The sequence below is a fragment of the Rutilus rutilus genome (genome assembly GCF_951802725.1).
Source record: "Rutilus rutilus genome assembly, chromosome: 17".
In the NCBI taxonomy this organism is placed as follows: Eukaryota; Metazoa; Chordata; class Actinopteri; order Cypriniformes; family Leuciscidae; genus Rutilus; species Rutilus rutilus.
This window is the reverse complement of record NC_140230.1, coordinates 22483360-22510841: the sequence shown is the minus strand read 5'-3', so window position 1 is coordinate 22510841 and position 27482 is coordinate 22483360. Positions and strand designations below refer to the sequence as shown.

The window sequence follows — 27482 nt, the reverse complement described above, 5'->3', positions numbered from 1 at the left end:
TTTTTTTCATTCAAATAAGTAACAATAAATAACATATTTTTTTTCTAAATTATTATTATTCATCACATCAAAATAGTGACGACTTTAATTGTTGGATAAAATTTGAGAAGGTCTGACGTGGGACAGGCCAAAATCCCTATACGGGGAGGGGGTTATACAGACATGAAATGTGTTTAAAACTAGCTACTGTTGATGCTAGGGTAATTTTATATTATATTTTAGTTTATAAAACAAGTATATCTCACAACAACAACAAAAATGTGCTTGTAATACTAAAAACGTAATTGGAGACCTATAGCAGGCTACAGCGTATTCGTAGAACGTGACAAATTCTGAAGATAATCTCATACATCCATCTTAATGGCCTTTCAATCATTAAAGCATCTTAGGGAGGACATCCATGAGACATGGAGGTTGTAAATGATGTAATGCGCAGTAACATAATAAACTCAAGGCTGTATAAACGGGCGCGCAACTGCGCTCTAGCAAAAGGTCCTCTCTGCGCTCTCGCGCCTCAGCAGAGCACCAGTGGTGGTGGGACAGTAGGCAGGGACGACAGCGTCTGAGCGGTATGTATCTTTCATTATGCTCAACATATCCTCGAATTTAACATAGTAACTGTCGTTTTCGGACAAAATAGTAGTCACGACTACCGTTATTTTAAACTACTACCTGTGGTGACTCGGTATTATCCACCACTGTCATAAAAAAGATTCAACAAAAATGACAAACAGTTTGAAAGCTTCCAATGTGAATAACGTAGGCTATACTATCGCAATAAGATTATAAATCAATTTTATGATTTTACCTATGATATTTGAGACATTCTGATAATCACGTTTTTAAGGGCCGTAAACGTTATTTAAAGCGACAGCATTTAAAGCAACATGAGTAATTTATAGGCTCGTCAATGCTCCCCAACTTTGAATGTTTAAAAGCGCGCGTTTCAGTGTGGGACCGACGAAATTTAGAATTTCAGTTCTCTGACCCCTTAGGCAATTATAACGCCTTGAAGTTAAAATTTAAGCGAATTGTTTGTGTAATGCTGTTGAAGGGATAGGAGGGAATCATCTGTGTATGCTACCAGGTTTAATATTCAATCTGTCAACTCAAAATGCTACAGTTTTTATTGTCTGTAATTGCGCAGTGTGTCATAGTGTGTTTTTATATAACACAGCATAAAACCACCTGCCCCATCCAGACCATTCACTTAAGATTAACACTTACCCGGAATATCAACATCGGAGATAAAATGGGCAAGAAGTCCAAACGGAAACTGTCAAATGGCAAGAAGGAGGAAAATGGAGATGGAAGGTAAATGTTTTAAGGTTACGTTGATGTTTTGTTGATGTTTCAACAGCCATTTGTTCTTACAAATACATTTGTTTGAGCTGTAATCATGGTTTATGGCTCATGTCCTGGCGTAGTATATCTTCTCACGTAAGAGGTAGGCTAGATCATTTATGTAGTCAAAAAAGTTAACTAGTAACTGCAAAAAAAAAAAAAAAAAAAAAAAAAAAAACGACCTAGTTGTAACTAGGTCATCTGTGGTACCTGTGGTAACTAGTTACATGCTGCATATCATTTCAAATTTAATTTAATTTAATTCGTTTTTTATTTTATTGTTTACTTTTTTAATTCTTAAACCTTAATTGTGTTTTTTTCTTCCAGTAGTGAGAAAAATGGAAAGGAAGAGGAGAAAGAAAAGATGGAGATGGTGGGACCATTAGAGATAGTGAGTGGAATATTTTATTATTATAATAATTATTATTTGTGAAATCAATAATAATGTCACTATCATATACATTAAAACATTTTAAATACATTTTGAATACTCAAGACTAAATATGTAACCACAACCAAACAATACAATTGAACTGCATAAGCCTTAAAAATGCATGGATAATTAATTTTGTTTGATTATGTAATTGTTTAATTTTTGTTATTTAATTTAATTTTCACTCAAAGAATAACTTGTTCTCAAAGAAGTGTTTCCTTTTGTCAGTTTCGTTACGCAGATGGTGTAGATATTTTTCTGATGCTGCTTGGCACAATCATGTCCATGGCCAATGGGGCAGTACTTCCTCTCATGGTTATTGTATTTGGAGAAATGACAAACAGCTTTGCGGAAAATGAACTATTAGAGAATTTAAAGAATACCACCCTTCCACCCAGTGAGTGTATAATTTGTATGTCTCATCACTGTAATGTTGTTACAAAGGGAATCTGTGAGGTTTTTATAAAAACTAACAATAACATGCAGTCTTTTAATCTCTAGACTTCACCCTCCCACAGACCAGTAATGAGACTTTGGGGGAGCAGATGACAAGGTAAGACCAATGTGCTTTGTATTGGAACACTGCCATTTTCCTTCATATTTCATGTTTTAATTTAAGTAATATAAAAGTCTTTCTAAGTGTCTGATAGTCGTGTTTCTCCTTCTCAGGTATGCTGTATACTACAGCATCATGGGATTTGTAGTCTTGTTTGCGGCATATATGCAGGTGGCCTTTTGGACTCTTGCAGCAGGACGTCAGGTGAAGAGACTTAGACAGAAGTTCTTCCACTCTATCATGAAACAAGAGATTGGCTGGTTTGATGTCAATGAGACAGGACAGCTCAACACACGCCTCACAGAGTATGACATGCAATAAAAGTCATTTGCCTAGATATTACACACACAATGGCATATATATACCACTCTTCTTTTTTTCCTCTCCAGTGATGTTTACAAAATAAATGAAGGCATTGGAGATAAGCTTGGCATGCTGCTTCAGAATCTCACCACCTTTTTTGTTGGCATCATCATTGGCTTTGTCAAAGGCTGGAAACTGACCCTCGTCATCCTCGCTGTTAGCCCTTTACTCGGGATCTCAGCCGCTATGATCGCAAAGGTGGGATGATAAGGAACATAGAGACCCACATGGTACCCCTCAACACAATCACAATGACTCATGTTGAAGTACATTTATTAGAGAGAGAGAGAGAGAGAGGAATTATAAACAGCATTTATTTGATTCTATTTCAAATACTGAATTTAAATTTCAAATGCCATCACAAGAATAAATTAAATTTTAAATATGTTAAAATAGTTATTTAAAATTGTAATATTATTTTACATTCTTACTGTTTTTACTGCATTTTTGATCCAATAAATGCAGCCTTGGTGAGCAAAAGAGACATCTTTCAAAAACATTATATATACAGTGCTATGCATAAGTGAATACACCCATGCTAAAGTTGACTAAAAAGAGGAATAAAAAATCATATTTTGGAAATTGAACTTAATGCCATAATTTAAAAAATTAGGAAAAATCCAACCTTTAAGGACACCAATTTTCTTTGTGAATGAATAATGTATCATAAATAAATAAATGTTCTTCCTTAAAATACATGGTGCATAAGTGAGTACACCCCTATGTTAAATTCCCATAGAGGCAGGCAGATTTTTATTTTTAAGTATTTTTAAGTATTTTTTTTTAGGATACTATGCATCCTGATAAAGTTCCCTTGGCCTTTGGAATTAAAATAGCCCCACATCATCACATAGCCTTCACCATACCTAGAGATTGGCATGATTTTATTTCAGTTAGCCTAAAAGCTAGTTTGATTTGCATTGAGAGATGATCTTATGGAAAGTACCCCATGCCAATCTCTAGGTATGGTGAAGGCTATGTGATGATGTGGGGCTATTTTAATTCCAAAGGCCAAGGGAACTTTATCAGGATGCATAGTATCCTACTTTTTTTTTTTTTTAAATACTTAAAAATAAAAATCTGCCTGCCTCTATGGGAATTTAACATAGGGGTGTACTCACTTATGCACCATGTATTTTAAGGAAGAACATTTATTTATTTACGATACATTATTCATTCACAAAGAAAATTGGTGTCCTTAAAGGTTGGATTTTTCCTAATTTTTTTAATTAAGGCATTAAGTTCAATTTCCAAAATATGATTTTTTATTCCTCTTTTTAGTCAACTTTAGCATGGGTGTATTCACTTATGCATTGCACTGTATATATATAGGCTATATACACACAAAACAAAATGTATGGCTTAAAAATTATGTCATGGAAGTATGTGATTGTCACAAAGAGAGATAAAGTTGATGGGCTAAAAATAAAATGGTTAATAATATTATTTTAAATCAATGAAAAAACAACAATTTATCCCTGTCTCATTAGGTGATGACATCATTCACGTCGAAGGAGCAGACGGCCTATGCCAAGGCTGGAGCAGTGGCTGAGGAAGTGCTGTCAGCCATCAGAACTGTCTTTGCCTTTGGTGGACAAAAGAAAGAGATACAGAGGTGTTTTTGAAAATCATCCTGTTTAGAATGTCAGACATGAACTCTCATTTATCCTAAAACAATTTAAATTTAACCTAAACCAGCTCACCTGCCAAACTTTATGGTTTGGTCCTAAAAGTTTCATTTTATCTATTCATTTTTAGTCTATTTTTGTCCCAAAACGTGAATAGGAAAAATTATGGGGAAGATTGTGGGGAATTTTCTATTCAGTGTGATCATCATACGTTTTTTGCATCCGGATAATAAATATGTGCCTTTTTATCTGTTTTTCAAAGGTATCACAAAAACTTAGAGGATGCCAAGAACGTTGGCATAAAGAAGGCCATCACTGTGAACATTGCTATGGGCTTCACATTCTTCATGATCTATATGTCCTATGCATTGGCCTTTTGGTATGGCAGCACTCTCATCCTGGCTAAAGAGTATGATGTCGGTATACTTTTAACGGTGAGTCACAGCAGGTTATGTCAAACACATTACTTAAGAAACTCTTTGGTCTTCTATTTAAAGCCCACAGTCACATTGGTCCAGAATTCGATCATATGTCAGATATTGTATGATAAAAAAAAAAAAAAAACGATTACATCATAAATAGCAAGTGGTTATGTTTTCTTTATGGGAACTTAAAGCAGATTGTTAAATATGCATGAGTCTGTTTCACGAGTGCATTTTCTGTTCCTCTATTTCAGGTTTTCTTCTCCGTCCTAATTGGAGCTTTCGGCATTGGTCAAACGTCTCCTAACATCCAGTCCTTCTCTAGTGCAAGAGGGGCCGCCCACAAAGTTTTCCAGATCATTGATCATGTGAGTGAACTCATTGTTAGCTAATCATAAATTCTTTCAGGATATTATAATTCATAATGTTGGAAGAAAATAGTTTTTTCCTCAATGCAGTTCCATAATATAATTGCTTCCTGGGGTGTTAGACAGGATATTAATATTTTAAGGAGTAAAAATAAAACTTTAAACCTGAACTCTGAATGTTCCTCCCATCTAAACCTAACACTTCCCCTTTTTAAAAGAAATAGCACTGCATTTTTATAGCTTCTAAACTCTTATTGACGTTTCATGTCTTGTTCAGATTGAATTCTCCTACAGTAATTGTCATAACACAATATATCCATCCATGTCTTTTAAAAGGCTTGAGGCCAAGAATAAGATGGTATAAATGGAGCTCCCATGTTCATGAGCCACATTCATATCTGAGGCCATTTTGTACACAAATACTTTACCATTTTTGTACGTTACTGTTAAAAAGTTTGTGGTCCGTAAGGTTTTATAATGTTTTTGAAAGAAGTCTCTCCTAAAAATACAGTGAAAACAGTAATACTGTAAAATATTATTACAAGTTAAAATAACTTTTTTCTGTTTTTCTATTTTAAAATGTAATTTATTCCTTTGATGGCAAAGCTGAATTTTCAATGGCCAGTACTGTCGTATGCTCCTTATGAAATCATTCTAATATGTTGATTTGATGCTCAAGACACACTTCTGGGTTCTTTGATGAATAGAACGTTTAAAAGACCAGCATTTATTTGAAATAGAAATATTTTGTAACATTATAAATGTCTTTACTTTCACATCTACAGAAAAAAAAAAATCTTACTAACCCCCAACTTTTGAAGGGTAGTGTAAATAAGTAAGTTACAAATGTTTACATTTATTAATTTCAAGAATTGATACCTGCCATACAAATTTGCTGCCATTTCTTTGCAGCCAATGAATTTAAAGATACTTATGCTATCATGATTCCCTGGAAAAGTTGTGGAAAATCCATTTGTCGAAATGTTGGGAAACCTGGCTTTTAAAGCTTGTTGTATTGTTTCCTGACTTTATTGTGCTATAGCTCCAGATGTATTCTGGCCATTTTTATATCCTTTAAGCTGTCCTGTCCTGTCCTGTCTTGTAGATCATTCAGCCAATCCCACCCATGTGAAAGTACAGTAAATCTACGTCTCCTTTCTCCTTCAGAAATTCATTTTTCATCAGAAGTTCATTTTGCTCACTTTAGTGTTTTGAACATTTGAACATGACAGAACATCAGAACTGTTTTATATTTAACTCCTGTCCATTTTTCCAAGAAGGAAAATCCTGGACAATCAAAACACATACACACAGCACTAAACTTGTCTTTTATTTAGACTAAGATGGTCAAGTTTAAACAAACACCACACACACGGTAAGCAGACAACCGCTTTGAGATAAAATCCAGAGACAAAAATGTGCGCACAAATAATCCAGAGCCAAGTTGCATAACTTCCCCTCATTGTTTTAGCAGCATGAAATATGGCCAGGTCTCAGGATCAGAGGTGGTACCCTGCTGAGATGCAATGAATAGAAGACCACGGGGAATAATTTTTCTCTTGTGTAGAGCAATTAGTGTGTTATTGACGTCTATTACTCTGAATGGGGTTTGATTGTGAATTTACCTCTATCCCTTACTGGAATTTGTATTTTAAATCTCACAATCCTTTTTTTTTCACCAACAGGAACCCAACATTAACAGTTTCTCAGAGGAAGGTTACAAACTTGATGTTGTAAAAGGAAACATAGAGTTCAAAAACATTCACTTCACATATCCATCACGACAGGATGTTAAAGTAGGAACATCAAATGATTTAAAAAAAAATTAACTTGAACAAAATAACTTGACAGAATGAAATGACTCTAGCTGTGGCTCTCTTTTGGCTGTGTAGGTCCTGAATGGAATGAATCTTAAAGTCATGAGTGGACAGACCATTGCTTTGGTGGGCAGCAGTGGGTGTGGGAAAAGCACAACAGTCCAGCTGCTACAACGCTTCTATGACCCACAAGAAGGAACGGTAAGTAGAAAGAGAGGCTGAGAGGTATGAACTTTTTGAACTTTCTGTCCTTCATCCAAACTTTTTTCTTTTCCTCTAACTCATCAGGTGACTATTGACGGTCATGATATTCGCTCTCTGAACGTTCGAAATCTGAGAGAACTGATTGGGGTAGTTAGTCAGGAGCCAGTGCTGTTTGCCACCACCATCTCAGAAAACATCCGCTATGGTCGCCAAGATGTCACCCAAGAGGAGATTGAGCAGGCTGCGCGCGAAGCCAATGCCTACGACTTCATCATGAAGCTCCCTGATGTAGGATAAGATGTTGCAAAATAATTCTTATGTGTAAGGTGATCATTTGATCTGATAACAAAGATTGATCAGGTATGCTCTGACCAATATCTCAGAAATTTGAGACGCTGGTTGGAGACAGGGGCACCCAGATGAGTGGTGGACAAAAGCAGCGTATTGCTATTGCACGAGCACTTGTGCGCAATCCAAAAATCCTCCTTCTTGATGAGGCTACGTCTGCTCTGGATGCCGAGAGTGAGACCATCGTGCAAGCAGCGTTAGATAAGGTAATAAAAAAATATAGCAGTCCAGAAAAGTCTGGAAATACACTGACAATTTTGTGTGTGTGTGTATATATATATATATATATATATATATACGTATATATATATATATCTCTCTCTTTTTTTTTTACATCTGAAAAGGTGAGGCTGGGCAGAACCACCATTATAGTGGCTCACCGGCTGTCCACTATTCGGAACGCTGATGTCATCGCTGGATTCCAGAATGGTGAAATAGCAGAACTGGGCACACATGACGAACTGATGGAGAGAAAGGGAATCTACCATACTCTTGTTACTATGCAGGTTAGTAACCCATAGTACAACACATGTACACACTTGAGCTCCATATGCAACTGAAGCCCGTTGCCGTTGAAACACTGGAGCTTTGTGGCAGCACTCTTACATATGGTGTAGCTGCACCCTGAGTTCAAGTCCTTTCCGGGTCCTGTTCCCCCTCTCTTCTCCCAGTGTTTCCTCTCTCCTCCTACTGTTCTTACATTAAAGGTTAAAAAAGCCTATTTTAAACATGAAACGGCATTAACATCACACTGAGTCTGTCATTTTTAATCAAAATGTCATAACTTGATCTTCTGTTCCCGATAACATACTGATGCATGATAACACAGGTAAATGTGTTCAGAATGTAAATTGGGTCCAATTTGAGTTCCTGTATTTACATCACAGATGTTTAAGAGCTCAGAGGACACAGAGGAGGACAAAGAGCAAGAGGAGATGACTATGGATGAGAAGAGTCCTTCAGTTACCTCTCTAAATGATCGCACACTCTTCAGACAGAAATCCAGAAGTGGCTCAGAAAAAGATCAGCAGGATGAAGAGAAACAGATAGAGGAAGTAAGAAACTGAGGCTATACTATAATTGCCTACATTTATCAATTAATTCATCAATTTAATTCCTTTTAATAGCTTTATTTTTATACATCCAATTCAATTCAAATCAAACCAAAATGGGATAGTTTAAAAAAGTTCCATAAATCTATCTGTCTGGACATTATGTAGATATGCTGCTCATATATTTCGCTGTGAGTGTCATCTTCATAAATTAAATCTTTTTTTCTTTCCTTTATAAAGAACTTCAAATTACGATAAAGATTCAATTGAAATTATTCATTTGATTTGATTGTAATTATTTTACATACTTTTTTTCATGTTTTTTTTTTTTGTATTTTGTATTTTACTACTTCTCTGTAGGAAAAGGTTCCAGACATTTCCTTCCTGAAAGTCCTGAAACTGAATAAACCGGAATGGCCGTACATGGTGGTTGGAGTTTTATGTGCCACCATCAACGGAGGCATGCAGCCCGCATTTGCAGTCATTTTCTCTAAAATCATTGCTGTATGTTGTACAAGAAAATGAAATATCAATAATAATTACCATTATTGACAGTTAACAATATTGAGACATTACTCCTCATACATTTATGGCCCAACTCTTCTTTCTTTCCTCTTTCTTCTGTAGGTGTTTGCTGAGACAGATCAGAATTTGGTAAGGCAGAGGTCTGAACTCTACTCTCTGCTGTTTGCTGGCATTGGGGTTGTGTCCCTTTTCACTCTGTTCTTACAGGTTTGTTTTGTGTTAATATTTACATTTGAATACACACAATGAACTTTAACCAACTTTCACACAAAATGAAAATTGTAGAACTTGCCTAAGACACCCTATATAATACATTTCTTGGGTGCCATCTTAAAGCTACAATATGTAATATTTTTGCCGCTAGGGGTCGCTAACCTCTTACAATAACAAAGGAGTAGATTGATGACGCATAAGCGGAATTATGGAACTTGTCGTAGTGGATCTAATAATGTTTATGGATGAGTGAATACATTGATGTTTTTAACATGACTGTGGTATAAAGCATGGCACGATTACTAATTAGAGACAGATATCAGCGCCACACACGAGTCCCGCGGATATAAAGGAATTAGGACATTTCATTCTACCGAACTACCCGCAAGTGCAGAATTACTACTCACACAGGTCAGTTTATTTGGCGAATTAAACTTGAGGTAACACAGCGCTGTTTCACTTGGTCTACACTATCACACTAAACTGCATTTGAGTGAGTTGAAAGTTATAATGTTATTCTATGTGTTAGTTTATCTGTATGAGACTAGCAGTAAGCTAGATCAACATTAGAATAACATACTGATCATATTCTAACATTTCATCATGTTGAGCTATATAACATTGATTAGTTTTATGTACATTTGCTCACCTGTCTAATAAAGTACATGCAAGAGTGGCGTCTCTGTCAAGTCGAAATTAGTTGCGGATGTGGAGCTCTTGGCATCTCGAAAACGCCACGCTGATATTGATCCTCGTTTTAGTTCTCCTTTTGTCCCAAAGTCTGCTTGCCATGGTCCATAATGTTTGAACGAAACAACAACAGCGTGCCGCTAGACGTAACAAGTTGTCCACGTCTGTCGCCATGGTTACTATGGCAGTACGAGCGGAAACCAGGGATAACGCGGATATTACGTCATTGACAATGACCATGGACAAGCTATTATTTAAAATTGGAATTTCTCTGAATTAAAAATCTTTGGGAACTTTTGGGATATTGTAATTACACAACTGCAGGAAATATATCACACTGTGCAAGTGATTTTTGGATATTTTATTACAAAAATCTTACATATTGTACCTTTAAAGGCACACTATGCAGTTTCCGTTTTTCTCAAACAGCGACCCCTAGAGTCACTGTGGAGTTCTTGTATTTAACGTTACTGTCGTAAATACCACTCAAGCAGAGCCGTCGTTTCTTTTCCTTGACTCTTCCAACTGCGCTTTCTTAATTTTCTTCGTTGACTCTACCATGATTCACGTCTGAAATGCATGCAAGTGTCTTCCATAGAGGCTGCTTCATGTGTTGTTGATGTATGTGACGTCGTGCTGTAAAGCAAGTCGTGATTCTCGCGAGATTTGGCGGGGTGCCACCTCTCAAACCTGCATTGCTGGTTTTCGTGCGGCGTCCCCCTCCCCCGCTTTGCTATCGGGATGATTCGCCCTACTACGAGTTCATTTACCATCAAAATGATTTTGAAGCTAATATATACAAATAGGTACAAATCTTGCATAGTGTGCCTTTAATACATTATTCAATTCAAAGGTCAGAGATGGAGAAGGTAAAAAGTTCTTGTGATCTTTCTTATCTAAAAGCTGATGACTTTTGTGAAATACCACTTTGTCTACGCCAATGAATAGCAGCAGACATAGCTGTCAATTATTTGCTTCTTCAAACTACCAATGCTAAAGATTTGAAATGCTGAATGATTACATTTAACTTTTGTCGAGTAAAAAGAACAGAAATTATTAGAAAAGGTAAATTTATATGTACTAAAAATAGTTTTTTAAGTGTATTATAATATATATTATTAATATATGTTGCAAAAGCTTTATATTTAAAACTATTTACTGTTCTTTTTTCCTCAACAATAAAGAGTCCTGTAAAAAAGGATCAGCTTCATATAAAATATTAAGCAGCACAACAGTTCTCTTACGAGAGGTTCTCTCATATTTCGTAAGTTGCTTACGCTATGGGAAAGTTGTCTTTTCTCGAGATCTGAAGCCAAAAAATTATCCTTAATTTTGTATTTATTGTCAACGCAGTGCGGCAGCCAGCAGACCATAGCAGGCTGTATAAGCGTGCTCATTGGCTGTCCTGCGGCAACTGCAGCAGCCTATCGGTGAGCCCTGCGTGACGTCGCGCCCTCCACGCGCCTCAGCCCGCCAGAATGGGTGTGGCTAGCGTGTATAAAAGAAGGGCTCACAGGCTGAAACTCTGGTTTTCATGTCTTCAGCGAAGCTCTACGCATCGCTGGACTCTGAGAGAAGCCGCCGCCGTTGAAACAAACGACCAGCAAGCTTAGGACAGCGTCTGAGGAAGTTGGTTGTCTTTGCCGCCTTCAGTCATCCGTGCCTGCTACGCTATCCGGCGTCATATATCCTTTTTCTGCTGTGTGTGTTCGCCGTAGAGACCTGCACGGGTTCGGGTACCCGCAGGTACCCGACGGGTGACCCGCAAATTTTGCTCAAACGGGTGAGAAATATCCAACTGTGTCGGATACGGGTGCGGGTCGGGTCGGACACGGAGGAAACACGGGTTTAAACACGGGTTTAAACACGGGTTTAAAACAATCACGTGCAAACGTAAAAATATATATGCATATTTTTAGGAACACACTTACAAAAATATGCCTGTATTTCAAGTTGATAAAATAATTTAAAATCCACATCAGTTTATTTGTGCCCACGCCCTCTCAGGAGTCTGTCTCTATACCTACTTTCACTTTGAAAAAAAAAAACGTCATAACCGCGCGCGCGATCTGCTTGCAGTCGGCGAGATGGATGCTGAAGAGTTGGAGAAAAGAATAGCTAGGACTAGGAGATTGTAAAGTTGTCGACAATACGTTATCAAAAATCAAGTCCATTGTGTGGGAGAAATTTGGAGATATCTGAAGAAAACAATATTGTGAAAGGATTTGCTGCATGCATTTTCGTGTTGGATTGCCGCAAATGTGGATTCATCGCCGAGGAAGCACGCAGTAAGCAGTTCTATCGAACAGTATTTTTCACATTTACTGTTAAATATGTGTTGTGTGCAGGCAGGGCGTGTTTGAACCCAAAATTGTCAGATGTAAGCTAGACAAAATTGCGTGGCAATTGCTGTGGTCAGACCAGGAGAAATGCCTCCATATAAACTGTTTGGAGATGATAGCGGTCGAGAACACGCTCAAACGTTTCCTCCCACACATACGGGGCCACCATGTTCTAGTCCGTTCGGACAACATGTCCGTGGTGTTCTACGTGAACCACCAGGGCGGTGTCAGATCCAGGAATCTCTGCAAACTGACAGAACGCCTTCTCGTGTGGGCTCATCACTCGTTGCGCTCGCTGAGAGCCGCGCACGTATCGGGCCACACGAATGTCGGCCCAGACAGACTGTCCAGAGACAACATTCCCCCGGGAGAATGGTCTCTGCACCCTCAGACAATCCAGTCACTGTGGCGCCTTTTCGGCAAAGCGGAAGTCGACCTTTTTGCGTCAAAAGACAACCCTCATTGCCCGAGATTCCTCTCGAAGAGCGAGGACGCGCTGGCCCAAACCTGGCCCGGCTGCCCGCTGTACACTTTCCCGCCGATCTCACTGTTACTACAGGTAATCAAGAAGATCAGGGAAACGCGCCACTCAGTGCTCCTCGTAGCCCCGCGATGGGAGAACCAAACCTGGTTCCCAGAGCTGGTGAGGCTGTCGCACGTAGCCCCATGGCCGATCCCTTCTCTCCCAAGCCGGTGGATCAATTTGGCATCCCCATCCAGAGCGCTGGTCTCTGCATGCGTGGATAATCAACGGATACCCGTTGCTTTGCCAGAAGGGGTCGTGAACACGATCACGCAGTCTAGAGCTCCTTCTACGAGAAGACTCTACGGGTCTAAATGGTCAGTGTTCTCCAAATGGTGCGCTACAAAGAGCCTGGATCCACGCACGTGTGGGGTTTCGTGGGTGCTTTCCTTCCTTCAAGAGCTGTTGGACAAGGGCAGGTCCCCTTCCACGCTCAAAGTGTACGTTGCGGCTATTGCAGCGTTCGCAGAGTCGACGCACAGCCGTGCGATAGGAAGGAACGAGCTCATCATCCGCTTCCTTAGAGGAGCCAGGAGGATGAACCCCCTGCGGCCCCCCTCGGATCTTTCTTTGGTCCTAGAGGCCCTGAAAGCGTTTCCCTTTGAACCGTTAGAATCCGTGGATCTGAAATACCTCTCGCTCAAGACCGTTTTCTGATAGCCCTGTCTTCAGTAAAACGTGTGGGGGATCTACACGCGCTATCTGTTAGCCCCGCATGTCTCGAGTTCGGACCAAATGACTCTAAAGTCATCCTCAAACCGACACACGGTTACGTCTCCAAGGCGATTGGCACTCCCTTTAGGGCGCAGATCATCTCCCTATCGGCTCTGCCAGCATTCGATAGCGAGGACAGTGATAACCTCCTATGCCCCGTCAGGGCGCTGAGAGTTTACATCACGCGCTCCGCCGCCTTCAGGCGTTCTGAGCAGCTCTTTGTTTCATTTGGCGGACGCACCTAGGGTCTCGCCGCCTCGAAACATAGCCTATCCAGATGGATAGTGGACGCTATCGCAGCAGCTTATGCGTCAAAACACCTGCAGTGTCCTATGGGCATCAGAGCCCATTCCACTAGAGGCATGACTCACCGTCACGCAGGGCTCACCGATAGGCTGCTGCAGTTGCCGCAGGACAGCCAATGAGCACGCTTATACAGCCTGCTATGGTCTGCTGGCTGCCGCACTGCGTTGACAATAAATACAAAATTAAGGATCATTTTTTGGCTTCAGATCTCGAGAAAATACAACTTTCCCGTAGCGTAAGCAACTTACGCAGTACTCGTTCCCTCTTCTAGAGAGAACCGAGGTTACATTAGGTAACCGAGTACGTTTTCAACATTGATAATTTTGATAATTCAACATTGCTTTTTATGCACCAAATCAGCATATTAGAATTATTTCTGAAGGATCATGTGACACTGAAGACTGGAGTAATGATGCTGAAAATTCAGCTATGCCACCACAGGAATAAATTACATTTTTAAAATGTATTAAAAACAAAACTGTTATTTTAATCTGCAAATGTATTTCACAATATTAGTTTTACTGTATTTTTGATCAAATAAGACACTTATTTCTAAAACATCCAAAACTTTTGAACTGTAGTGTAATAAAAATTATCCTGACATCAGTTTTTACCTTTAAAGAAAATATCAAACACATTGCATGTATGTTGTATTAGTTAAATGGCATGGCAATATATAAAAAAGGCTTTTAAGAAACAATGTTATGTCTTGGTCTAGTGGCTCTCAAGCCAGTTGGAAGCAAGATTTTTGAAAGGGGGGTGTTCAGGTGTTCGCGAGTTTACACCAAAGATCCAGGCAAGACAAGATTAAACATGTAATTACTTGCAAAATAATTGCCTATGACATTCTAAAATCTGCCAGTTTAATGCGACATGTAAGCTATGTATCGTTTCTTTTGCAACGACTCTATTATTTTTCCAGTCATATACCAGTGCTCAAGCACTGACTAGAATCAGCATTCACATGCTCAAAAAGGTAGTTTCACACTGACAACAATCAGGTGGTGGCTAGAATTCAGCACTGACTAGATTCATGCAGAGGAATGGAAAGTTGACAAGCCATTAAAAAAGTACTGACTTAAGAAACACTTTTTTCAGTAAATCATGTTCCCATTCACCCCGGTGACAAATTTTAAAATTTATTTGGTTTAAACATGTGAATAAACAGTCTTATATGTCTATTTATTTTTAATAAAGGCCTACTATTTATTAATTTATTGTTCTATTTTATTCAACATTTTTACATTTAACATGAATAATCAAACATTTAAAGCTGTTGTCCGTAACTTTTTTGTGTTAAAAATTATTAAAAATATTTTTTTGAGCAAATACATAACCAGCCAGTGTTCAAAACTATCTGCTTGCCTTAGCTCAATTCAAAACGGTAAGCTTGTAATAATGTTTTTAATTCCAGTGGTACTGGTGGAGGCGGAGATTTATAGCCTTTTCTCACAGCACTTGATATAATTAAACTTATCAATTTGATGGCTGATCCAGAAAGGTTCAAACAACAATCACTAGTGACAACTGGAGATTCACCCGTTTTAAAATGGAAACAAGGAGAAAGCGGAGCGGCCCTTAAAATAGTCCCAATATAAACACTTATTATAGGTGCACCTTAGTGATTCAGGATAGGACAAAAACACGGTTTGGAAAATGGATTCATGATGGACTCGTTCATTTCATAAATGTTGTACATTTTAAATACAAAAAGTTACGGATTTAATAATAAATGGTGGGGGGCGGTAAGGGACCTGGATAATGGATAGGGGGCGCTGCTCCAAAAAATGTTGAGTCTAAATCACTGATTTAAAAAATCAATTTAAAAAATCACTGGTCTAAATGGTCTCATTATGGTGTAATTTTCACTCTTCTTTTTCTTTTCAATATTTTAATTTCTTTTAGGGTTACAGTTTTGGGAAAGCTGGTGAGCTTCTGACCATGCGACTGAGGTTTAAAGCTTTCAATGCCATGATGAGACAGGTGAGATGATAATTGACATAGACCAGTCATGGGTCAACCCCAAAGAACCTATTCATGAATGTCTGTTGATGGAGAGTAGAACAACACCTGTCTGTGTATTTTAGGACCTGAGCTGGTTTGATGACACTAAGAACAGTGTGGGTTCGCTGACCACCAGGCTGGCTGCAGATACAGCTCAAGTGCAGGGCGTAAGTCTCAATCTATCTACAAAGAGTAACACATAGTCCTACATAGAACTTTGTGCCAATCTCCTAAATTGATACCCATGTTCAGTAACAAAGAAGTTCATAACTATTAGAGCTGAAGATCTTTGCCCGAACCCGATGGGACCCGACGGGACCCGACGGGTTTGGTCGGGTTCGGTCTTAATTTCTATTATTTTACACGGGCTCGGGCTCGCGCTTCGGGTTGCGTGGTAAATGAGCGGTCAGGTGATGTGTTTAGATTAGCTTGAAAATGGATCTTGAGGAGGTGAAATGGAGGCTGGTCTCTGGAGGACTTATTTTATTTCTTTGTTCCAACTTCCAAGTGGCCTCTAGCCTCCGTTAGTCATGAATAAATGATGTTAAAAAATGTATAAATTACTCCTTTTTTTTACGAAAGACAAAGGTGCTGTGTGCGTGCGTCTCTTTTTTTCTTTCTCTCCCTTTTCCACCGAGTGGTGCGTGTGCCGGCTCGCGGTGTGAAGCGCGTGTCCGCGCTATTCTCCGACACTCTTATCACTGCTGATAGACGGCCTTTTGGACAGTAAACGGGTTCGGGCTTTTAAAAAGCTGTCAATCAAAATGTACTTGTCGGGCTCGGGCCAAACTCTGTCGGGCTCGGGCCTTTTCGGGCCGAACTTTTAAGGCCCGATTACAGCTCTAATAACTATTGGTGATATTCTCTGTTTACTTACGCTTTTACTGTATTTTTGTGAAAATAAGATCAATTTAATTTCCGTTTGGTGTGCTTTAACAACATGACCACAATTGTACTTTTTTATGGTGTACAAATTAAGTAAAATATTGGTCATTAAATAAAAAAAGTAATTGTATAATTGTTGAAATTTAAATGAAATGTTTTGTTTACTATTAATTCAAATTGTAAGAGCAGTTTAACACAGCAGCTTATCTCAAACGGCACCATGACTTTATTTCCCACAGGCAACTGGAGTGAGAATGGGAACACTGGCACAGAATGTGGCCAACCTGGGCACCTCCATTATCATCTCATTTGTGTATGGCTGGCAGTTGACCCTCCTCATTCTCTCCATTGTGCCAATCATGGCTGTGGCTGGAGCCATCCAGATGAAGTTACTGGCAGGACATGCTCTAAAAGACAAGAAAGAGCTTGAGCATGCTGGGAAGGTGAACATTTAATGCGTATACTTTTAATGTGGCTCAACTTAAATCAACTGTCTTATTTCACTTTGTTGTCCACAATGTATTTTTCCCATTAAGATTGCAACAGAAGCCATTGAGAATATCCGCACTGTGGTTTCGTTGACCAGGGAAAGCAAGTTTGAGAGTCTGTATGAAGAGAACTTAGTTGTGCCCTACAAGTATGTTTAAATTGACTAATAATAATTCTGTAAATGTCTGTTATATATCTGTTAGGATTCAAAATGAGCTTGTGAGATAATTGATGTTTGTCTGATTTCCCTAGAAACGCTAAGAAAAAAGCACATGTTTTCGGCCTGACGTTCTCTTTCTCTCAAGCGATGATCTATTTTGCCTATGCTGGCTGTTTCAAGTTCGGCTCTTGGCTCATTGAACAGAAGATGATGAGCTTCGAGGGCGTCTTCCTGTAAGTGGCTCGATACATGACTGTTATTAGACCCACTTACAGCAGACTGAGGAATATGTGAGGAAAAGACCCCACAGTAGTATTAACATGATGCAGAGTAGTTTTGCATGTCTGTCACAGATAGTTCAAATGTGAGTGAGATCAGGTAGTAGAGACACATGGGCAATATGTCCACACTCAAGCTACAACACACTGAAGTACAGGTGTCTGGTGGGAGTGGACTGGAAGGTCCAGAGTCTGCTGATTTCTACATTGTCAATTAATGATTATTGAAAGAAAAGTAAAAAAAACTAACCAGATGTGCCATGAATGTAGATGGTCAACTGAGACAACATACGGATGAGGCTGGTGATCCATTACGTTTGCAGATAGAAGATTCAAGAAGATTCATGTTATCTAAAAAGAGGCCTTTCAAACAGGGTGATAATTAAAACTTAGAATCTGAGGCTATGGGTAAACACTGTTATTTAATCAATCAGTTATTAAGAGAACTTATATAGATGATGAAATGGGCTACACATATACATCATATATGCAATGTAATCTGACTGATAATAACTGGAATAATGAGTTGGGAAAACATCAGTATTTTCATTCACTTAATACTGTAATTTGTATATATATATTTTTTTGTTTAGTAAGCTTTATTGCTGTCACAAGTCTTGCTGTGTGTATTGGTGCCTTATCGTGCTGATACATGTCACCCCCTTTAAGGTACAATGTCTAAACCATTAGGTGCACATGGTCCTCCAGAATGGTTCGGTAGTCCTTGGCAGTGACGTTCGCATCAAGCACAGTATAGGGAATGCCATGATATTGCAGCCCAAACCATCACTGATCCACTGAACCACCCCCGTGCTTCACTCTGGGTAGCAACTGTCCGGGCATTAAGCCGCTTTGGGGCTGCTCCACACCGTAACTCCTACGGATGTGGAAAAGACAGTGAAGGTGGACTCATCAGAGAACAAAACATGTCTCACATTGTCCACAGACCAAAGGTTTGGCTATAGCAGCCCGACCATGAATATTGACTATAGTTTTGGTGGAAACAGGAGAGTTGAGGTGCAAATTTAATCCTTCAGTGAGTTGGGCAGCTGTGGTTTTATGTTTTTTTGGATACAATCCTGGTTAGTACCTGGACATCCTTTTCAGACATTTTCCTCTCGAGTCGACAGTTACTACCTTGGATACCGTAGCTCTCGATACACCACAAAGACTTGCTGTCCTTGTCACAGATGAGCCAGCGAGATGCACACAAACAATTTGTCCTCTTTTGAACTCTGATTGGTCTCCCAATATGTTGTGTGGATTTTAGTATTTCTGTACAGGCTCTGTACATATTTTATGTACAGACACACTCTGCTAATTCAACTTTCACTCTCTGCTCTGAGTACATTACTGATGTAACGTAAAATCAGTCAAGTTTGGCCACCAGGCCGCACATATATAGGCGTGAAACCTCCAACACTATATTGGCCAGTGTTTCAGTTTCATTGTCCAAATCCTGGATGTTTTAGTCGTTTTGTTGTTGTTGTTGTTTTAAATACGTCTATACAGTTTTTATTTATTAGTTTTAGTTATTTTAGTACTTCAAGTTAAAACTAAAAGAAAATGTTGTCTTGGCAAATAGCTGAAACAAAATAGTTTTTTTATATATGTTTTTTTTTTATTTCAGTTAACGTTTATTTTGTTTTTAACGTGTTTTTTAAATTGTTTTAGTTAACGATAATAACCATGGGTAATATATCTGTTTCTGTCTTTCAGTGTGATCTCAGCTATTGTGTATGGAGCAATGGCTGTTGGAGAGGCAAACTCCTTCACTCCAAACTACGCCAAGGCCAAGATGTCTGCTTCTCATGTACTGATGCTCATCAACAGAGTCCCAGCCATTGACAACGCCTCAGAGAATGGAGACAAGCCGGTATTCCTTTCGTACATAAATATGAACACCAGGATATACAGTATTCCCAACAAGAGATAAAAATGTTTTAAACTATAGTGAGTCTTACCTCTAGGCAAGATCTCAGAGTTCCTAGAAGCCTGTCATGATTAACTGTACCAGGCATCAGTCCTGGAAATTAATCATTAATCGGTTCTGCAGCTCCATCCTTATCTGATAAGCACTCAGACAGAGCTGGACTCTGCCCACTGTAAATATCCTGAGTCATGTCAAGACTAGTATATACACGTGTGCACTAATGTGGCTGTTTCCTGTGATTTCTGCAGGATAAATTTGAAGGGAATGTGGGTTTTGAAGATGTGCGTTTTAACTATCCGTCCCGGCCGGATGTACCAGTGCTACAGGGGCTCAGGCTCCGGGTGAAGAAGGGGCAAACTCTCGCCCTGGTGGGCAGCAGTGGCTGTGGCAAGAGCACTACCATCCAGCTACTGGAGAGATTTTATGACCCTCAGCAAGGCAAAGTGGTAGGTGAAAACACAGACGGACAAGTAGCTCAGAGGCCTCTTTTTTTTGCACATTTTATATAATGACATTTATTGATTTGTTAAGCTCTTTTCCCAGGTACCTCAATTGACATGTAGCTTTACGGTCTCTAATCACTGATCCAGCTCAGCGGAATGTCACTCATGCACATACACTGTTATACAGTACACTCACACTAAATACACAAAAGTCAAAATTCTCTCTCAATTATTACCTCTCTCAAGGTCAATGATAAGGTAACTTATAACCAATACGGCAGGCCAGAAAAAGGAAACCCAGACATGCACATCAAAGGATGGTTCTCTTTCACCTGCATACTTCAGGTCCTTATGACTGTCATATAACACAGACCTGTTTACATGCCATTAACAATGTTTCAGGTGATTCAATCACAAGTGGACAGCGCTTAAAAGTGTAAACGGGTCCTAATTTTTTGTCAAGTCAAGTCATCCTCATTTATATAGCGCTTTTAACAATGTAGATTGTTTCAAAGCAGCTTTACAGAGATAAACGTATAATTTATGGTAACAGAGATTGTTTTGGCTTTATAGCGGTTCTTTAACAAAGTTATTTTTCAGCTAAAGTTAGTTTTGATTGATTCGCTTCCGTCGCAACGATCATTTGTTATTAAATTAGGAGCTGCTAAGATGACACCATTCTCTCTACACAGACTTTAAACGCGAACCTGTGAGAAACGCTGATGGCGTTCACATGCGCATTAAGAATTGGTTCTGTAGTTATGTGCGTTTGAATATATGTCCTCAGGTTTGTAATTCCCTACAAACCAAGCCTAAACAAAGTACTGGTCTTACCTTATAAATTTTGATACAGAATTTTATTTTATTTTGTCACTTCGGGGTAGGTACGCAAAACGAATTTCCCCGACAACGCTTTATCTGTAGAGTGGTAAAGGGATCCTCCATTGGGAGAGACTAGTTGGCACTTCAACACTGCGTTGTCATCGGGTCCAGGTGAAGGTCCTTCGTCAGATCTGGATGCGGCCTGGATCCGGCAGGCTGTGGGAAAACCTTGGGATAAACAAAGACACTAAAATTAGCATAGATGCCATTCTTCTTATGATGTAACGAGTACATCAGGATTTATGGGAAGTGTTCCCGGTTCCGGCTGATCTAGTCTATGTAGCCTAACATTGAATTATAGAAGTCTATAATGTATTGTGTGAATGCTAGGTCAAAGAGATGTGACTTTAATCTGGCTTTGAACTGACAGAGTGTGTCTGCTTCCCAGACAATGGTAGGAAAACTGTTCCAAAGTTTTGGTGCTAAATAGGAAAAGGATCTACCGCCAGCAGTCGATTTTGAACTGGCCGGAATTTTGAGATCGCAATAGACGTGAAGGACTATAATGCGTTAAGAGCTCGCTCAAGTACTGCGGAGCTAAACCATTTAGTGCTTTGTAAGTAATCAGCAATATTTTAAAATTTATGCGATGTTTAATAGGGAGCCAATGCAGTGTTGACAGAACCGGGCTAATATGGTATACTTCCATATGGCGTAATTTAGATATATTTTTAAGATGGAAAAATGCGGTTTTGTGATCCAATCGATCAAACCACATTCCAAGGTAGTCAAAAAGAAATGTGACCATACTGCATGCATTTTTATCATAAATGTGAACATAACTACATAAAAAAAAGATCAAATAAATATTATAGCAAAATAAATAGACCATAAATCCAATGATATAATCAAGTCTAAAAAAAAAATCTAACTAGTGTTGAAATGTATTATACCAGTAATAAATCATATTTATTTGCCCAAACTAATTACAGTTACCCTTTGTTAACAGATGCTGGATGAAAATAACACCAAGCAGCTGAACATCCATTGGCTGCGCTCTCAAATTGGCATTGTTTCCCAGGAGCCTGTGCTGTTTGACTGCAGCCTGGCAGAGAACATCGCATATGGAGACAACAACAGAAAAGTCAGCCAGGAGGAGATCGAACAGGCCGCTAAGGCTGCTAACATACACTCCTTCATAGAGGGGCTGCCAGAGGTACAAAAAACACACAGAAGTCACTCTCATATACACTTCCCTTCAAACGTTTGGGGTTAGTAAGATTTTTTTTATTTTAAAATAAATTCATATTTTTATTCAGCAAGGATGCATTAAATTGATCAAAAGTAAATAAATAAATAAATAAATAAATAAATAAATATATATATACTGTTCTTTTTAAATTTCTAATAAATCAAAGAATCCTGTATCATGGATTCCACAAAAGTATTAAGCAGAACAACCATCTCAACATTTCCCCAGATAGCAAATGACATCTGGCCCAGTTGAGGCCCACATCTCCCACATTCTTCTAGCCCACATACCACATGGAATGACGGTGATGCCTGAGTGTGTGTGGCAATAGAATACATATCCAGGCCTTATATGGGCCAACTATGGCACATATGGCTCAGTTCTGGCGGCAGCAAAGGTCAAATGGGCCATATTTGCCCCACACACATCAAGCCGGTGTTAGGGTGAGTTGTGGCTTGCTGTTTGTGGGCCAGATACGGCCCATATGACCTTTGCCGCTGCCAGAACTGAGCCATATGTGCCATAGTTGGCCCAGATGAGGCCCGGATATGTATGCTGTATGCTATCTGATAATACTGAAAATTCAGCTTTTCCATCACAGGAATTGTTTTAAAATATATTAAAATAGAAAAAAAGTTCTTTTAAATTGTAGTAATATTTCACAATATAATTATTTTCTGTATTTTTGATAAAATAAATGAATAAAATATAAAAAAATTATGCAGATTCCAAAGTTGAACAATTAGCTGTTTCCATCCACCTATTTTTATGCAAATTTTGGAATATAAAAACCGCTGGATGAAAACGGCATTCTAAAATCCACACATAAAACTTTTTTTATCCTATAAGATGTAACGGTGGCACGCCCTTAATTTCGTTTGGAAATTAATTCCTTAAAATAACTTTCTGCGCCAGGCAGAATTAAATCCACCAAAATAATTCAATGTAATAAATTAACCCAGAATCTATCCACCAATTACACAATATTAGATTACGTAATGAAATTCGTTCACACACACACACACACACACACACACACACACACACACACACACACACACACACACACACACACAATAGATTCAATAACAAATCAAATTGTAATATTCAAATATCCAAACAGAAAAGACAAATTTTCACACGGAGAATCAATGCAAATACACGAATCAAACACACAAATCAAAAGTCTTTTGATGCGGTGCGTTGTAGGAGATTATTAGTTCAAAAAGGGAGTTCGTTAAAGGTGCATTGCGCAACTTTTCATGTTAAAAATACCCGTTTTCTAACCCATACATGCTTAAACAATTGCCTGATGGGCTGACTGAGCCCTTCTCTGATCACTGCGATTGCCTCTATAATCCTGTACAGTAAAATAAATAAGAGGGATTCGGGTCGGAATCTGAGACTGGGCGTCACGTCATGCGCGTTCACGGTACGCTCATATGTCTGGCAGGTTTGTGTATGCGCCGACGCCGCCATTCTCCGTAGAAAATGGATTCTAAGAGACCGGCTTGTAGTTCATTTCAAACACCAACGCAAACTCCACGTAAGATAAAAAAAAAAGAGAACTTTTGTCTAGTGCAACCAAAAGGTCCAAATTGGAGTCAGACAGGCGTCGGGGTAAGACGAGAGTAAACATAGGGAAGGCTTTCAACAAATGGAGAGATCTCCGGTCTGCTCTAGGGCTCAAACGGGATCCTCAGTTGGCTTTTTTCTTGATAAAAAGGTAAGATATATCCCATTCTCTAATGTCTGATACGGCCAATAATGACAATAAATGACGATCCATAAAATGTGTAATGCTTTAGCGTAAGCTAGATAAATGTACAATCGGAATAGGTTTTACTAACTTACCATTGTCAGTGATCAGGTTCAGAATGATTGTGATATAAAATGCTGATATATAAGTTAGATACTTAGACACAAATTTTGAGCAAATTACTGCTTAATTACGATGTATTGCTATTGGAATATGCTACTTAGCTGATCAATAAAACAGGCTAAACCCCCGCAAATCTTCGGCGGATTAGCCTGTTTGGCTTTTATGGTAACGTCATAGTGCCACTTGATTGTTTATTACCTTGAGACATTTGGGTGTACTTTGTTGACCGACTGTGTATGGTATGGTATCATGATTACAATTTTGAGCTTTTACAAAGTTATAACTTATATTGTTCATGAACGTGTTTCCATAATAATAGTCATAAGTGGATACAGTAAACACATAACACAGTTCAACATGGAGATAGATGGGAATAAAAAACGAAGTTTTCTACTACCCCCATTTTTTCCCTCACACATAAGTGTGTTATTTACTCAATTGCCTTTCCTTTCACATATTTTAAATTACTTGCAGATTTAAAACTTTATTACCTCTGAAGACATTATGATTGTAAACAAAAGATTTGTGCGGCTGATGCTCCTTGGGTTATGACCAGCTCGAGCTCGTGCAAGCGTGCGTGTGCGTGTGGTCCGTGAGCGTGCACACCTCTGGTTGCAGTTTCGCTTGCCGCCAGAGGGGGCGTAGTTCTGCGAAAACTCAGACTCTCGCGCAATGCACCTTTAATTACTCAAAAGAAAGAAAAACAAACGTTCCAGAACAACAGTTTCTCCCCCCCAAAAAAACACAAATAAACAAAGCATGCTTTTGCAGTGAGTATACGTGTGTGAGGTAGGTGTGAGTGTGTGTGTGTGTGTGTGTGTGTGTGGGGCGCAAATGGCTCTGCGCATGGGAGCTTCGAGTTTATAGTCAGAGAAGTGCTTGTTTTTAGTGAGTACTTGCAGTGAGTCAGTCGGCAGTCTAGGAATCACCAGGGTGAGGAGACGAATCATCCAAAGACGAATAATCCCTCTTTGTCCACTGAACCTGAACACGCATCGAGGTAAAACACCCACGGGTGGATCCAGCAACACTTTGCAGGCAGCTTCGGTAACGCAGGAACAGACGCTCAGTCAGCACACAGTCTCGGAAGTGAACCGGCAATTTTTCGTCGTTCGTGCCAGGCAACACGCTGTACTCGTCAACAAAACAAGCGCTCTGTAGTCTCTGCTAGAAAGTTCCTAAAGCAAACCCGGCGGCTGGTAATCCTGTTTGATTCAAATCTGCCCACGACTAGACTCTGCAGTCTCTTTTCGCACACTCAATGCAATTCAACACATCATTAATATCTCTCCCGCTGCTCCTTCCACTTCCGCTTTTATTCGTTTATTTCCTCTGAAGATCCTCCAAACCTCTCTCCTGATTGGCTCTTGCATTTTTATATACAATTAAACGGTGCGGTTCATCCCGAATCCGTCACAAGGAAGACACATACACATAAACTACAATGGAAACACATTTCCCTCAAATGCAGATATCAGATATCAGAACTCTCTAAATGTTCTAATCTTATAACCAACAAACCAAGGAACATTTAAATGACTGTCTACAGTTATAAACTAGACCTTATTGTGTGAATTTTGTATTTATTTGTTTTTGGTTGCAGAAATACCAGACGCAGGCAGGTGACAAGGGTACGCAGCTGTCAGGAGGGCAGAAGCAGCGTATTGCTATAGCGAGGGCCATCCTCCGCAACCCCAAACTCTTGCTGCTGGATGAAGCCACATCTGCTCTGGACACTGAGAGTGAGAAGGTACGATCACAGGTCATTCTTTTGAGTGTTATATATCGCTATGGTTACTTATAACCATAAATACCTATTATGAGTTTGAGAATTGAATGGACTTTGGTCACCTGTTCATACAGACAGTATTCAATCTGTTCCTGTATTTGCAGGAAAATTGTGATTCACATCTGCTTGAAAATAGTGAAGATAATGTTCTTGCTTACTTCCCTTTGTGTCCCTCTCTGTCCTGTGAGTAGATAGTGCAGGATGCTCTGGATAAGGCGCGTGAGGGTCGCACATGCATCATTGTAGCCCACCGGCTGTCCACCATCCAGAACGCAGACCTTATAGCTGTGGTTCAAAATGGGGTTGTGGTGGAGCTGGGGACACATCAGCAGCTCCTCCACCAGCAGGGGGCGTACTACACCCTCATCACCTCTCAGATGGGTCACTGATGGGCAAGAGCAGAGCAGCAGTGTACATGCAGCTGGAGCCGAAAAGGCAGATTCTCTGTGGATGTAGGCCTGTATTTGATTTGTTAGGTTCATCTAAGTGGCATTTCAATATACTACAGGAAGCCGATGTGGTTTTGTATAACTGTCAGTGCCTTGTCATGTTGTACTTTTCGGTTTTAGGCCATAACATTTATCCAACTCAGCACTTTCTTGTTGCTGATTTAATTGTATTAAACAAAAAAAAAACAAAAAAATGTATTAACCCTACCAGGCACTACCATCCTCTCATTTACTGGTCACACACTGTACGCACAGTTAATGCAACAAACACCGTTGAGGGCAGAACATTTAAAACTTGATTGTTTTTACATGATGTACAGCAACTTATATATACTGTACATAACATAAATCATATGCATTTTTTAAAACAATGCCTTGATTTCTCATTAGTGAAGACAGCTGTTGTTCTTCATGTGACAAGATTACCAAAGAGTTTCTATTATGAAGATTGACTGCCTTATAGATTTCTGTGTGTGTTGTGCCTTAATATTTATCAGACTAACATGAGACTGTTTTATTTTGTCCTGTTATGGCATTGTTTTCCTAGCGCATATGTAAAAAAAAATGTCAATAAAGTTTTCATTTTTCATTAACCTCATTATTGCATATTCTACGTTGAGACTAGACCGTAAAATATACCGTAAAATAGAGAAATAGACCATAGACTTTCTTCGAAATTTCAGTTCGTTTTTTTATTGCACCTCGATCGGATTTAATCGGTAAATGTGTTTCCATCGTAGTTTATGTGTATATCTTCTTATAGGATAAAAAAAGTTTTATATATATATATATATATATATATATTTTTTTTGTAAATGAGTAGCGACAGATCTTTCCTTCTGCACATTTCTGTATGTTTCTTCTGTATATTTTAGACATCACGAGAGAATACATCAAATGTCGCTTCACTGGAAGATCCAGTTCCAACGTTTTGATTACAAGGTCAAAAAAAGTTTAAAATATGAAACATAGAATGGTGAATAATCGTCATGCTAAGTTGTATAAATGTTTCCAAACCTTAATCACATTCACCGCTGGTTTAATGCCATAGTGAAAGGATTCCATATGGCAAGCTAGATTTTGATAATTTAGGGTTTAATAATTTTTATTAGGGTTTTATTTTATTAGGGTTTAACTTGTCTTTCCATAAAATTAAAATTCTTCACAAAGACACTGGTTTAAAGATTTGCTGCATACAAATATGAAGCAAAGTTCAGCTGGAGTCAATGACCCGCCAGAAAACAATGT

At 39.0% G+C, this 27482-nt stretch overlaps 1 protein-coding gene across 4 annotated transcripts; it reads left to right on the top strand.

The window, feature by feature from the left end:
• Positions 1–489: 489 nt before the first annotated feature.
• On the top strand, positions 490–26823 carry abcb4 (ATP-binding cassette, sub-family B (MDR/TAP), member 4; the record flags this gene model as incomplete). 4 transcript variants are annotated; one of them, XM_084384844.1, is made up of 28 exons in its annotated part: positions 490–569; positions 1178–1314; positions 1675–1735; positions 2006–2174; positions 2279–2330; positions 2447–2638; positions 2723–2894; positions 4187–4311; positions 4587–4758; positions 5001–5114; positions 6800–6910; positions 7007–7132; positions 7220–7423; positions 7519–7689; positions 7828–7989; positions 8371–8538; positions 8896–9039; positions 9163–9267; positions 15754–15831; positions 15936–16019; positions 16977–17180; positions 17274–17374; positions 17479–17619; positions 19384–19540; positions 19846–20043; positions 21872–22078; positions 25600–25746; positions 25977–26823. In XM_084384844.1, exons 2-28 carry the CDS (start codon positions 1253–1255, stop codon positions 26172–26174), a joined length of 3825 nt encoding a protein of 1274 aa, XP_084240970.1. In that variant the 5' UTR covers positions 490–569; positions 1178–1252. The 4 variants fall into 4 exon arrangements, with proteins under 4 accessions (XP_084240970.1, XP_084240968.1, XP_084240971.1 ...); XM_084384842.1 differs by having other exon boundaries at positions 1672–1735; XM_084384843.1 differs by having other exon boundaries at positions 550–569; positions 1202–1314; positions 1672–1735.
• Between the last annotated feature and the right edge of the window lie 659 nt (positions 26824–27482).